General features: G+C 31.5%; 1 protein-coding gene across 9 annotated transcripts in view; it reads left to right on the top strand.

Moving 5' to 3' along the window:
* ROBO1 (roundabout, axon guidance receptor, homolog 1 (Drosophila)) overlaps positions 1-14,272 on the top strand; it is a 939,739-nt gene that overhangs the window by 847,031 nt on the left and 78,436 nt on the right. For 7 of the 9 annotated variants that reach the window (XM_012733040.1, XM_012733075.1, XM_012733050.1 and 4 more), the window contains 3 exons: positions 6,932-6,940; positions 11,095-11,219; positions 12,537-12,708. In XM_012733040.1, the coding sequence (XP_012588494.1) occupies positions 6,932-6,940; positions 11,095-11,219; positions 12,537-12,708 (306 nt within the window). The remainder of the gene's footprint in view (positions 1-6,931; positions 6,941-11,094; positions 11,220-12,536; positions 12,709-14,272) is intronic. The other 2 variants (XM_004675291.2, XM_012733069.1) reach the window with 1 other exon arrangement.

Raw genomic sequence — 14,272 nt, forward strand, 5'->3', positions numbered from 1 at the left:
TAGGCCAGAGGTGTGAGGGTTGAGAGGATTCATCAGAGACAGAGTAGGGAGCAAAATAGTTAGATTTCCTGAAATCCACTGCTGAAGGGAGCAGCGGGTCAGACAGGAGAGGTCTGCTGGGCTATTTGTCGGTTAGCTCCTTGGCTGGGGGTCAAACTCAGGCTGTCGTGCCAAGATATAACCCATAGGCTACCAAGAAGGCCCTGTTTCTAAGTTAGTTTGCACAGATTTATTTTATTCAAAATTGTTAGGGCATAAAATTTTTAGGATAAAATTAATAGGTTTATTCTTATTTAACCAGTTGAACGTATTTACTCCCTTCCTGGACAGTGGGGACACACTGGTCACTCTTTCAGCAGTCAGTTACAATGTAAGTAATATCCTCAACTTGGCCTTTTTGGCTAGTTTGGAGACATACATTTATAAAACATATAATTTTAACCATGACAAGTGCTGTGGAGAAAAAACAATTTTGAAATAAGCATATATAGCATTCTGATAAGATTTCAGTATAAAGTTTAAATGTATCAAATTCACTATCAGATATACTCCTTCAAGGTACATTCTCTTTTAGTTGGGAATTATAGTGAGCAGCTACTAACTAGGCAAAAGGGGAGGTTTCTGTGATGTAACATCAACAGACCAGAAGTACATGATGGACTCAAAGACCAAAACGAGATGTAGCCAGATGGTGCAGGAAAAGTGATGGGAAGATACTGAGGACTACCTGTTGAGACCACATGAAGGATTTTGATCACTATTTAGAAGCAGTGGGTCCCTATTGAAGGACTTTTCAGCAAAAGTGCTAAAGTCTAGCACAATTAGTTAAGATTGATTTCTAATGACTCTGGCAACATTGTGTAATTGATCTGTAAGAACAGTAGCTCAGGTGAGTGTTACATGAGCGAGCATTGTTCCATTAAAGAGAGAAAGACATGCATGAATGGAGACATAGTTGTGAAATAAAAAGTATGGACTTTGGTAATATATTGTATAACTCAAAAAGGAGGACGAGGGAAGATCTAGGTTTTTGACATTATAAAATAGGAAACAGTATCATTAAAATTATGATAAAAAAATTATGATCATAGTTTCGGTGACACATGCATTGTCACAAATTGCTAGGAAGTTACACTTCAGTCTTGAACTCTTTGGTAGACAATGAAGTAAGTTGCACCATTTCAAAACTGATTTTCATCAAGATGGAAACTTTTTTAGAAAAGGAAATAAAAGAGTACAAGTAATAACTTTTACTAAGTTCCTAAATGATGCTAAATCCTAAATAAAGGATAAATAAATCCTAAATAAAGGATATTGTAAAAGGTACTTTATGCATATTTGGAAGGAATATAATTATTCACTACTATTTGACTAAATTTTTACTTGAATAGACAACCTATAGCAAGGGTTTCGAACCCTTGCGTGATTTTTTAGGTAGAGGAAAAGGGAGAGAAGGCTGTCTTATGCATTATAATGTATTTTTTTTACATCATTCTTCATTTTGTACTTTTTTCACCTTGCTTGTAATCCCCATGGATTTCCTAATTTCTCTTCACTAGATGCCACTAGCAACTCCCTCTTTAACTCCCCACCCCCACCCCAACACTCTTCAGTCATGATAACCAGAATTGTCTGTGGAATCATTGATCCATAGAATAATGTGAGAACTTTGAGTAGAGGGGAAAAGTTCAGTTTTTTTTTTTTTAAATCTATTAAGTATATACTAAAAATGCCCCTCTTAATAATTCTATTTTATGTCTGAAAAGTTGAAAGACATAATGACAGGCTTTTATGTTAAACTCAATCTTTTCCCCAAAAAGAAATCATCCCTAGTATTAGAATATCGGAGGAGCTTTTAATTGCTGAAGGTATTATCATTCATGAGTACCTATGCGCGCCATTTCTCCGACATAATAGTGACTGACTGGGATTTGTCAATTCACATGCAGACAACTTTAGTACCTGAAAATCTGTGTTCTTCTCCTTTGATGAAGATGTGTTTCTTCTCTCCAAAATCTTATTCCCCCAGCTTGATTCCATTCATATTTTTCTGGGATGTTCTTTTTACAGTTCTAATCTGTCAGGTTTTCTAATGGAGCCCTCCTATTTAAAAAGCAGTATGTGTAAGAAAAAAAAATAATTAAAGGATTTAGTAGAATTTTACTATTAAAAATGAAAAGTATCATAGATACTTTACTAGTATCTATGAATTAGCAGCAGATATTCAGTGATTTTATTTGTAACCTATTCAATAAAACTACTGTTGTGTGATATCTACCAAGAACATTAATACCACATATTAATTTGCTTAATTACAAGACCTTCTTTAATCATTCTAAAAGTTTAGATCATGTCTAAATTATCTTAGATCCCAGTATTTGGTCATTCTTCTACAATTACATTTAAAAATAATTATCTGACCTATGTAATTATATTAAAATTTTTATTAAAAAAAATCCTACATTTTGGCCCTCCCTGGTTGCACAGAGGGTTAAAGCACAGCACTGAGAAGCTAAAGCCACTTTCGCATGACTTCGATTCCCGCCTGCCCCGGAGGTGACCACATGGCGTGGCAGACCTCTCCTGACCTGCCCGGTGCTCCCCTCAGCAGTATACTTCGTCGCTCTGCCTGTTCTATTCCCCACTTTGTCTCTGGTGAAGCCTCTCACCGCCCTTGAGCCTCTGGCCTGTACCCTAGTTCTGTATGAATAAATAAATAAATCTTTAAAAAAAAATTCCTACATTTTAACCTATAAGGATATATTTGAATGCAATTGCCAATATGACTTAAAAACTGAGATATCAAAGTCTTAACCATATGTAGCATTAATTATGCAAATATTTTATTTACTTGAAATTTTCTATCTCCTGGATTTATCATTTTACCTATGAGTATTGTGTACTTCATCAATTTAAGATAATAATATTATGTACTTCATCAATTAAAAAAATAGCCCCTATTTTTACCATAATTTCTGGTGATGTATTTGGATAGACATAATATGAGGGAAAGGTATTGGGGTCAGAGTTACATTTCAGTGGCCATTCTTTGCCTCTTGGTTTCTGTACTTTTTAAACCATGCCATGTAAAGAACTCTAAGAGTTAACTACTCTATTCCTTTTACTAGGCAAGGTTATAGCTAAACTGTTGTAGCCAAATGGAAATAAATCCCATTTTTAAAGGCCTCCAGAGACATCACAGTTGGCAACCAATTCATGGTTCAATGACCTTTACTGTCAACTGCTTCTCTTCTGTACTTCCCCCAAGTCATGTGTGCTGTTCTTTAGACCCATTGTCCCCTTCTCTTCTGACCTAAGTATTCATCGGAATTGGCTGATCCCTTATTTACTAGCCCTAATATAAAAACTTCCTAATATCTGTTCGGCTAACATTTTCTCAGACCAAAAAAAAAAAAAGTGTTTCTCCAGCTATGGTAAATTTGTTTTTCAAATGGTTATCACCACTTCACTCATCTCCTGAATATGACAAGTGGAAAGAATAAATGTGATTGTTCCCTCAGTTCTTTCCTTCTTTCTATTTTTATTACCCTTCTCCCTTAGCTTACCTGAAGATTATCTGGAAAATACTATTGGTTGGTTAAATTTTATTTATCTCTATTTTTTTTAAGAAAACTATTCTTTATCTCTGCAACAGGGAACCAAGTGTTACATAATTTATATGTATTTTATAAACTTGTGTGTGCATTAGACTTTGTATAATTTTCTTCTCAAAAAATATAATTTCTGTGCAAACTATATGCTATCTATACAAGCAGCAAGTTCCCAATCCTTTCCCAAAATTCCTTGACATTAAAAAAATTTTTTTTTCATTACTTGAGTGGATTATAAACTGTAATGTTGCTAATTAAAAAAAATAAAATAGCATCTATGTCTGATAAGAAGCTATTATGCCTTCCTATTTGATATTTTTACATTAAAAAGTATTTTTGTCAATATATTATTTGTTCTACATTTCAAAAAATTATTATTTAATTTAGAATGATTCAAGTGATAAAATAATTAAAATTGGTTCATTATTAAGAAATGATCATACTATTTTTGATTCCAAGAAGGTGAACTTTTTAACAGGCTTTAAAATCGCCTTTCTTTTGCCTTTTAATTTCCTTTGTCTTTTAAAAGCTATAGCTAAATAACCTTAAAAGATTTTTAATAACATAAGGAATTCTTTTAAAATAGTTTTTATATATTGGTAGCAATCATTTCAGGTTAAACAATTATAAATTTAAATGTAAAGTCAAACATGTTTAAGTCCTACTTCATAAATCTCCCTAAACTAATCAACCTATACAAAAATTCATATAGACACTTAAATTTAGTCAGGAGGCCTGGAAGACAGACTTTGGTTAGTCATCTGTGACCTTGAGAAAGTTATTTGGCAATTAGGCTCTGTTTTCTCTAACAAAAAAGCTGGGGTTAGATTGATAAGTTCTAAGATCACTTCCAGAGCTAACATTTTATAGTTTTATTGCTTTATTAGAGAGGGGAATAGCAGACTTTGCTTCTCTTAGCAAAAAAAAAAAAAAAAGAACCCCATATATTGGGGCCTGCAGTTCTTCGAGCAGAAAGAAGGAAGGTGAGAAGAGATAAAACAGGGTATAATTTCCCATAAACTGCAAACTTTAGATAAAAAATAATTAAAAAAAAAGAATGAAGAATGAATGAACAGTATCTCTGCTTTTCTCTAATAACTTCTGGACCTACCTAACAGGGCCATGATGGATATTGTCTGTTGTACAGAAGGTCTCTGTTCTCTCTACAGAATGAAAATCCTTTGACCTGAGCCTTAGCAAAATATAAAAGGGGAATTAGAAAATAAAGAAGTTTCTTTCATTTGTTGTTCAGAAGAGAAAGTGTGGAACCATAGTTTCCTTCATGTTAGCCAGTGGATTTTATGTGGAGGGTATCAGTGGCATTTATATGTTTACTGAAACTAGAACAAATGGAAGGTGGTTAAATTGTACCAGGCAGGTTTTCATTTAGATAAGAAGGATCATTTCCTGATAATCGTGCTTGTTAAAAGTTAAAGTGATCGTTCAAGATAGGAGCCTCCTAAAAACATCTGATGTGTTAGAAGACTATGTAAGATGTGGTTCTTAGATACCTTTTGGGACTTTAATATCATTTTTTTGTCATTGACATTATATGCAAATTCATTAACCTGAAGTTATTAAACACATTGGATTTTAACTATCAATAATAAAATATCTAATTAAACCTCTATGACCTGACTACTGGAAAAACTTAGAAACAAGGGAAACGCAACTTTAAAAGTTTAAATAAACTACTCCCCAGTAATTTTCATATTTCTAAAAAAAATCTCAGAATTTTTAACTGTTTGAGGAATATCACTAGAAAATATTTAGGAATTATTCTTTTAGTCACCTGACTAAATAAAAGTTGATTTTAACTTTTAGTTAGCTTACTTTAAAAAGACATCATCTTTATGTTTCCAAGAAATGCAGTCTGTGTTTTCAAACCTGAAGAGCATAGCTGTTGATATGATAAACTTCATGCTGAAGTAATGAAAAGGATTTTCACTTTTTGTTGCAAGGATAAAAATTTTTTTCTTTATTGAGAAAAAATAAAGACAAAGTATTTCACCCACTTTGATGTGTCAGTGTGTCTCAATTGTCTTTAAATTTTGCATGTGTGGTAGGTAACAAAAGAAAAAAAAACATTTATCTCTATCTTAAAATTGTAGCATTTTACTGCAAAGTGCTTGGCATAGTGCATTTGTTTATCTGAGTAAAGTATGTTGTGATTATCCATTGGGCTATTATGAGTAAGTTTTATGCTTAACAATATTTACCTTAGCTTCTAAGAGCAGAACAAAAATAGAACAGAGTAAAATTGTTGTCCAGTTTTTTTTTTAATTTCTGTGTTATAATGCTCAATGTTCTACATATCAGTGCACAGTTTGAAAAATAGGAAATGTGATTATTACTGACATATAGGGTTATAAGATGTTTCATGATTTAATAATTTATTAACATTTTTCTCTTTCTTCTCATTTAAAAAAAAATGCAACACTTTCTGGGTCTGTGCTCTAAAACTACCTGAAATAGGTAGTTGTCCTTTGTCCCATTTTTGCAAGCTTTCCATGCTATTCTTTCAAGATAAACAGACATAGGAAATGATTCTCATGGCCACCACAGTTTCCATTTTAATCTAAAGTTGGTATAATAAATAGAATTCTATTAATTGTACAAAGTGGAGACTAAAATATTGTTTAATATAACATCTTTGAATAATCTTGCTAATCAACTTTTTCTGTGGACCAGCGGCAACACATGGGTGCTTCTATAAATGCAAAATCATAGGCCACATTCTTGACCTCTAGAATCTCAATGTGTATTTTAATCAGATCTTCTGATGATTTTTAATCAGATCTAAAGATGATCTGTGTGCTTATTCAAATATAAGGAGCATGGGTTTAGTAGAATATCATTGGTTGCATGAACCTTTTAAAAATTAAGCTGATAGTACAGTTAGAGGATCCAACACTTCTTTGTCTTTGACTAAAAGGCTTGATTTCTGTTCTAAGTAGCATTAACAGTTAAGATTTATAGTGCTTTTAAAATCCATTGTATGTATAGTTATCTGTCATCTTAACAAAATATAAAGTCACTGAAAAGTAATTTATAATTTTACAACTATCATCCATTGTAACTCTGCCATTTATCATAGTAGAGATTTTAAGAATCATTTCTATTTTTCTTAAAATTATTCATGATTATAATGCTAACAAATATTCATTCATTCATGAAGAGTATGAGCCATATATCCAAATATTGTGTTCTTTGTTTTATTTTGAAAGAAATGTCATTGTTGAGTCAAATCTTGTTACTTTTTCTGTTTTGTTTTGTTTCTTTATTTTTATTTATTCCATGTTTTCTTTTTTTTGTTTTAGTTGGGTCTGGTAAGTTGACATTTTATTCGCCATCTTCTAATCATCGTGTCACTGTGACTGGAACTTCTCTTCCCCTTTCCATCCATACCCTTCCATGTCCTTCAACCAGTCAGCCTCCATGTTTCACTTGTCATTGGCCACAAAGACAGACTGCACAGAATAAAGTCTGCGGGAAGTATGGGTAACTGTGACAAAGAGTAAAGGTAATGAGGTTGCTAACTTGATGTCATATTAAATGATGTGTTATCTTCATCCTTTTATTTTTCTCTTTTTCAGAATGATAAAATAAGGGCTAGGACTGTGTCTTGTTGAAGTACTATTTTAAGTTATATCTCATAAGATAAACAAATAAACCAATGAAAATAGATGCCCAAAGGATAATTTGGGCTTTTTAAATTAAAATATATTTATGAATTCACCTCTATCTGAATTTCTGTAACTGTAGTTCATTAGTAGACATTAAAAGTCCCATTGATGAGTAAATTTGAACTTAGGGTTATTTGCATCCATTTCATTTCTATGTGTCAGATTCATTTCACTTTATTAAGAAATAATCCTATATTGTGTCCAGAATTTATTGAAGTTTGCTTTGATAAACATTTGCTATCATAAATAGAGTCCTCAGCCTTCTAAGTATCTTCATGACTAGTATATTGGGGAAAATCTATCTACTGTGTGATTATGCTAAAATATCACTTGGGTAGAATTTTGCATGATGATGCTGAGTGGCATGTCAGAGAATAATTTTGACCCTAAAAGAATGTCCCTCACTTTAATGAAAGTGTTACACAAATTTTATAAAAATGTTTTTCACATTGATACAAAACTTGCTTTGTTTGCTAATGATGATCCTATAACTGGCTATTGAAAAATGCCTCTATATATATCGCACCTATACAAAAATATAGAGGCACTGATTCTTAAGCATAAAAAGTAAGGTCAAAGTATGGAATGAAATGGAGAAAATATTTATGCAAGTTGTTATGTATTATTTAACCTATACTATCTAATTTTATTAATAAAAGGATAAAAAAGTGCTTAAGCAGATTAGAAAACAACTAGCAAAAGGGAAAACTAATCTACACCTTAATTGAAAATTAGATAGATATTTGGACTATCATTAGTTCTTAGAAATCACAAATTTAGGAACACAATGCACATTTAAAAAGTAGACTAACGATGACAAGGTCATTTATCAATGAAGGGAAATCACCTCATTAATAGAGAAATGCTATTCAGAGGCAAGTCACATCTAAGTTTCACAAATATGTTAATACTCAGTGTCATGTTTGGGAGAAAAATTCCCTATTAAGGGAAGTATCAGTTGAAATAATAGTCAAGAGACTATAAGTAAGAAAATGATGTTAACTGAACTCTGTTTTTAATAGTGAATAGTATAAACAGCCTAAGTTTTAACATAATGAATTGGATAAATTATATATCATAATGAATTGATACATTATCAAACAGTGAAAAAATGGTATGTACCAGAATATTTTAAAACAATATGGCCAAATTTGTGTGGTAGAATTATAGACAGAACTTCTCTTTTGCTCTTGTCCAGTTTCCTATATTTTCAACACTGGCTGTGTATGACATTAGATTTGTATTTTTACTTATAGAAAGTTTAAGTATAGTATTCAAAAAATAGTTTATCAAATGGATCCTTACATTATAAAGCTTTCTCAGTCTAAATAGCTGTAAGGACAGAGTAATAAAGACATATTTATTACATTTAAATGTTTTATTAGAAATATACCTATATATGTATAAACACATATATACTCACACACACACACACACACACACCTATATATATGCACATATATAAATGCATTTAGGAAGGTTTTTTTTTTTTTTTCAAGCTATATTCCTAAGACATATCTTGTGGCTGATGTCACTGTTGATGTTGGCTAAAGAATATACCTACAAAATGTAGTAAATTTATTTCCAGGCAAATATCCTGTGTGGAAGGATCGCTTTAGGGCAAATGCAGTTAGCATAAGGGTTTGTATCGCTAGTTCCCCAATAAGCCTTTGAGGTTTGAGGAGCGCTGGCATTTTATAAAGGAAACATGGATTCTGGCACACGTTATTAGACATGCTTCTGAGATTTAGGAAAGGGACCACCCGAAGTTTTTACTTGTCTAAGTGGTTTGAACATTTGTATTTTCCTACTCAAATTCCCTACATATTGGAAAGTCATATTCTCCCATTCATTTAATTAATCATTTGGTTTGCTCTCTTTGAAACAAACCAAGCTCTCTTCTGGATTTACTTTATTATCCAGGCAATCCTTTCAATTTCTTAGTCTGATTTCTGCATCAATTATTCCAACCTCTAACTAAGGCATCAAATGCTGCTCTATGGATGTGTAGAGAGGAAAATCCTCAAGCAATGAGGCACATGGCTGTTATTATACCTGGGTAATGATAGTCTTTGCTAAATTCATGAGTAAAACCACTCAATTACAATCAGAGGTCCAGAAAAATTATAAGCTAACTTCAGCATTACCAAATTGAACCTAAACTATATTGCCTAACTTTGTATTTTTTGTCCCTGGAAGTTACAGGACATTTGCAGGCATTTGACCTCCTAATTTCAGGTTTTTTATAATTTTCTAGTGAAATGGTATAATTTCAACTAAGCCTCAATTAAAAATAAAAAGGAAATATAGAAGAAAGCACACTAATCCAGAACTTAGGAGATCTAATTGCTTTCTTCAGTTTTGCCACCAAGTAATCTTCAGCAAGTCATTTTACATGACCTTTTTTTAAGGCGTTTTGTGTGTGTGTGTATGTGTGTGTAGACATATATCCATACACACATATGTGTGCATAAATGCATAAAATATGTGATACATATTCCATATGAATGCATAAATATACATATATGTGAAATACAAATTTACAAATTTATACATGTTTAATTATGTGTATATGTAATATAAGATGCAATTGACAAGAAAATGTTTAGCAAGAGAAATACTACCTTTTGAATTCTCACCTTTATTAACAAAGAAACCATATTCTTATTAGTCAAGTGGTAGCATTTCTGGACATAATCTGAATATTATTGTTGATTCATACTCACTTTGATAGGGTATAAGTGACTGACATAAGTATCTGAACTACTTAGAAAGAAAAACTTAGAAATAATAGAACAGCCTTCAAAAGTAGATTAGAAGAACCCTATCTGTATAAACTATAAAATGTCTGGCTTGGAACCTTCATTTTAGTTTGAACTGAGACAAGAGAGAAGAATAATGAGGTGTCTGAGACAGTTGGTAAGAAATGAATTTGAAAAGTGTAAACAGTAGGTAAAAAGACTTACATTCAGTGCACATTTTTTTCAAGCACATAGCACAGCCTCAAAACAAACTTTTTTTTTTTCCCCTGGAGTGACTTCATTAGTACACCTAATGTTTTCAGCTGCCATTGCCCTCAATGTAACTGACACAATTTTCTGACACTCTATTTACTGCTGGATGAAGTAGCCATTTAAGTCTGTATAAATCAAACAGTTTGGACAAAGCTGGCAGTATTTATAATGTCAGGAAGAGCAGATGTTTCAAATTTGCTCTCATTTCCATATATATTCTGTTTGAACATGCCCTTGCCTATGTAAATGAAGGAGACATTCGACTCCACTATTGCTTTTAATTCATTTCTATTCAAGTAATTGAACTGAAGATTTTAAATGGTTATAATTTGCACGGTAGCATTTCAAGAGCATTTGAGTTAAATTAAAGTAATTTTAGGAGCTGCCTACATCAGGAGGTCCTTGTGCGTATGATTAAAGTCCATTCACTTTTAAACAGCTCTGAATAAGCAAGGATAATATTTATTCATACGAATTTCAGGTATACTTTAAATGTATAAGGCCAGATTGTGGTTTGAGAATTCTTCTTAATAGGAAGGTTAACCTTAGAGGGTCAGGGTATTAGGAGGAAAAAAAGAAAAACCTTTTATTCTATAAATATGCACTTAAGAGATTTCACTTCGATTGAATTAAGGATGAAAACTGGTACATTACATACGATCATACAAAATGATGTATAAAATACAGGCGGCATTTGGGATATCAGCAACTTGTCTCAATTAAGACAACAACAATATGCTTTTGATTTAGTGTCATTTTTTTTTTTTTTACCCTTTCCTTTAGAACCTCCACATTTTGTTGTAAAACCCCGGGACCAGGTTGTTGCCTTGGGAAGAACTGTAACTTTTCAGTGTGAAGCAACTGGAAATCCTCAACCAGCTATTTTTTGGAGAAGAGAGGGGAGTCAGGTATGACTTCATTCTAATGTTGTATTCAGCAAAAATGATATATATATATATATAGTACATATAAGAAAAAAATATTACTTAGTCATGAAGGTGTCACCTTAATAGAACCTAGAAGTGTGAGTTCTCTAGAAAATCTCAGCAATGAGAGGATGAATTGCCTTCATTATTGCAATTCTCATAGCAGTTTTCCCTGCATAGTTCTTGTACACAGGGAAATATGTAGAATAGAAATTGCGTTTGCATATAAATTCTACCTATATTTCAAATTCAGTCACATTAAAAAAACCTTTTTCTCAACATAATTGAATCAGTCATCATTTAGCTTATTCAGGATTCTTTAATTATATGTTAAAAGAGATTTATACAATTTAAAACAAGATAATAATTCAGTGTAATTTCTCTGAAAGGAACAGAAATCTGAAGTATCTTCCTCCCTACCTTATGCTTTAATACACATATGCAAACATCATACATTCATCTAAGTATATGAAGTTCTCTTTAACATAAATGTCATGTTAAATGTATTTTAGTATATTCTAATTCCTTGAAAAATATCATATAGTATTGCCAGTTGCTGTCAAATATGCCTCAACATTTTATTTTTTTATTATTTGGCAAATATTGATACTTATAAATTTTTATTCAAAGGGAGAAATTTCTACTGATAAATTTGTCAGAAACATAACTCCATTACATATTATTAAGCTTAGTATTTGAGTTGCAAAATAACCGATTATATATGTTCAACATTTAACAGAAGAAAAAGAAATCTAATCATTGATTTATGTTACTGATCTTTTAAAATAGACAGCTAACAGATTCTTGTTAGGTGTCAAAATATTTTGAAATTATCAGAATATACTTAAATTTTAGTTTTGCTTATACATTAAATTTCCAAGTGCTTATAATCTTTGTAATCACATATATAGGGAGAAGGTTTTGACTTTGTTTAGATTAAGTATGTAAAATGTTTAAATCTAATGATACCTAATATCCTTCCATATTTAGTATTGTATAAAAACTGATTACTAAAATACAGCATATCAGTGTTTAGAATTGATTTAAATTTCCATGTGACTGCATTTAAAACTAGATCATTAAACCTTACATACATTTATATGTTTGCATGTGTGCACATCTGTATATGTAAGTACATGATGAAATATTTAACCTATCTGTGTACATATGTATCTGGTGTGTGTTTGTGTGCATGTATATTTTTATATAGCTATTTATACATGTATTTGTAATATGCTAAAATATTGAATCTAGCAATTAACCTGCTTTTATCTTTTTCTCCCAAATTCTTGGTTCTAGAATCTGCTTTTCTCATATCAACCACCACAGTCATCAAGCCGCTTTTCAGTCTCTCAGACTGGTGACCTCACTATAACTAATGTCCAAAGATCTGATGTTGGTTATTATATCTGCCAGACATTAAATGTTGCTGGAAGTATCATCACAAAAGCTTATTTGGAAGTTACTGATGGTAAAGTAGATCATTTTATTTTAAAATGTTCAAGTTTGGCTTAAGGCCTAAAGAAAGTGCCAGTAAATTAATTTATTTTCCACTCTATAATCTAATTTACAGCAATTTTGGTATAAAGTTGAAGACAAGGTTGATAAAATGATTTTCTAAAATTATCCCTATCTTGGCTATATTTTATATTTATAGCATTAACTCAGATTCATAAAACATAGAAATTACATTAAGAAAACTTTATGCTGGATAATTATCTATAGGTATATTTAAACATTTTGGAAAACTGGAAGTTATTTTACATACCTTTCCTGTTCATTCCTTCACATGAAAGAGAAAGTTGAATTGTTCATAAAGTTAATTCACAACTCAGGATGATAAACAAGATTTTCTTAATGATGTGTTCTACATATGCTCAATTCAACCAAACACATTATAAGGCCCCTGTAGTGATCTGTCTATGGTGAATGCCCTCACCATTCCCACATCTCTGGCCTACATCCAAGTTCTTCTGATATAAATAAATAAAAATCTTAATTAAAAACATAAAGACAGTGGTAGAGAAAATCTCTAACCATTAGATGAAAATAGTAATAATTTAATAATACTTCTCAATACTTACATAAGAATAAATAGGAAGACACAGCACACGCAAGTATATGTAGGTATAATTAATTATTTCGCATGTACATATGTCACATACAGCCTTATGTATATTATAGAGAGTAATTAGAAGTAAACTAATAGATTACAAAGAACAATTTAAAAGGAGCAATACACCTTAGTGAATGTAATGTAATGACCACTCAGAATGTAATGTAATAACCACTCAGATAAGACATTTCTAAGATCATGAAACCTTGAGGGAAAAAGCATTTAATATCTCATCAGAAAGTATTTTGTTGGCTTAGATTTTATAGATACCATTTTGAAATTTTTAAAAAATGGAGATTTTTTTTAATACATTAATTTCAGTATTTCATTTACCAGTGTTCTCAAGATTAAGTTCATATTTCTGAATGTGAGTTCCAATTCATAATCACCCCTGCAAGATGAATATTGTGCTGTTCATTTGCTCTAATTTCATTATGTTTGTTATGGTTTCATTTGTTTTTAGCAATTTTGTACTTGCATTTTCTGTGGACTTGAACCTCTTACTTTCTGTAAGAAACATTCTCTGACTCCTCAAATGTGATTTCTAGGGGATCCATTCCTGCCAGTTCTACACAAATACATGCTGTGCTTTCCCACCTTCTCAGCTGGCTTTCTGGTATTCTTCATTAGACTGTTTCACAAGTGGGACCATGTCTGTCTAATCAAGTTAAAATACAATCTCCAAATCCAGCAAAGCTCTGTCAAGTGATAAATGCACACTAGATTATTTTTATGACTGAATGAAACATCAAAAGGAGGAAATGAACAGTTAGTTCTTAGTTAAATTAAAAGCCAAATTGCTTTTTCTATAACATATATGTTCAATATACTGGGTCCAATAAGTTAGAATGACCCAAAATATTTTTACTACTGCTTATGTACTTTGGAGCTATTTAATGATGGTTTTGAAGATGATGTA

Source organism: Condylura cristata, unplaced genomic scaffold (assembly GCF_000260355.1).
Source record: "Condylura cristata isolate star-nosed mole 26May11 unplaced genomic scaffold, ConCri1.0 scaffold00003, whole genome shotgun sequence".
NCBI classification, from domain to species: domain Eukaryota; kingdom Metazoa; phylum Chordata; class Mammalia; order Eulipotyphla; family Talpidae; genus Condylura; species Condylura cristata.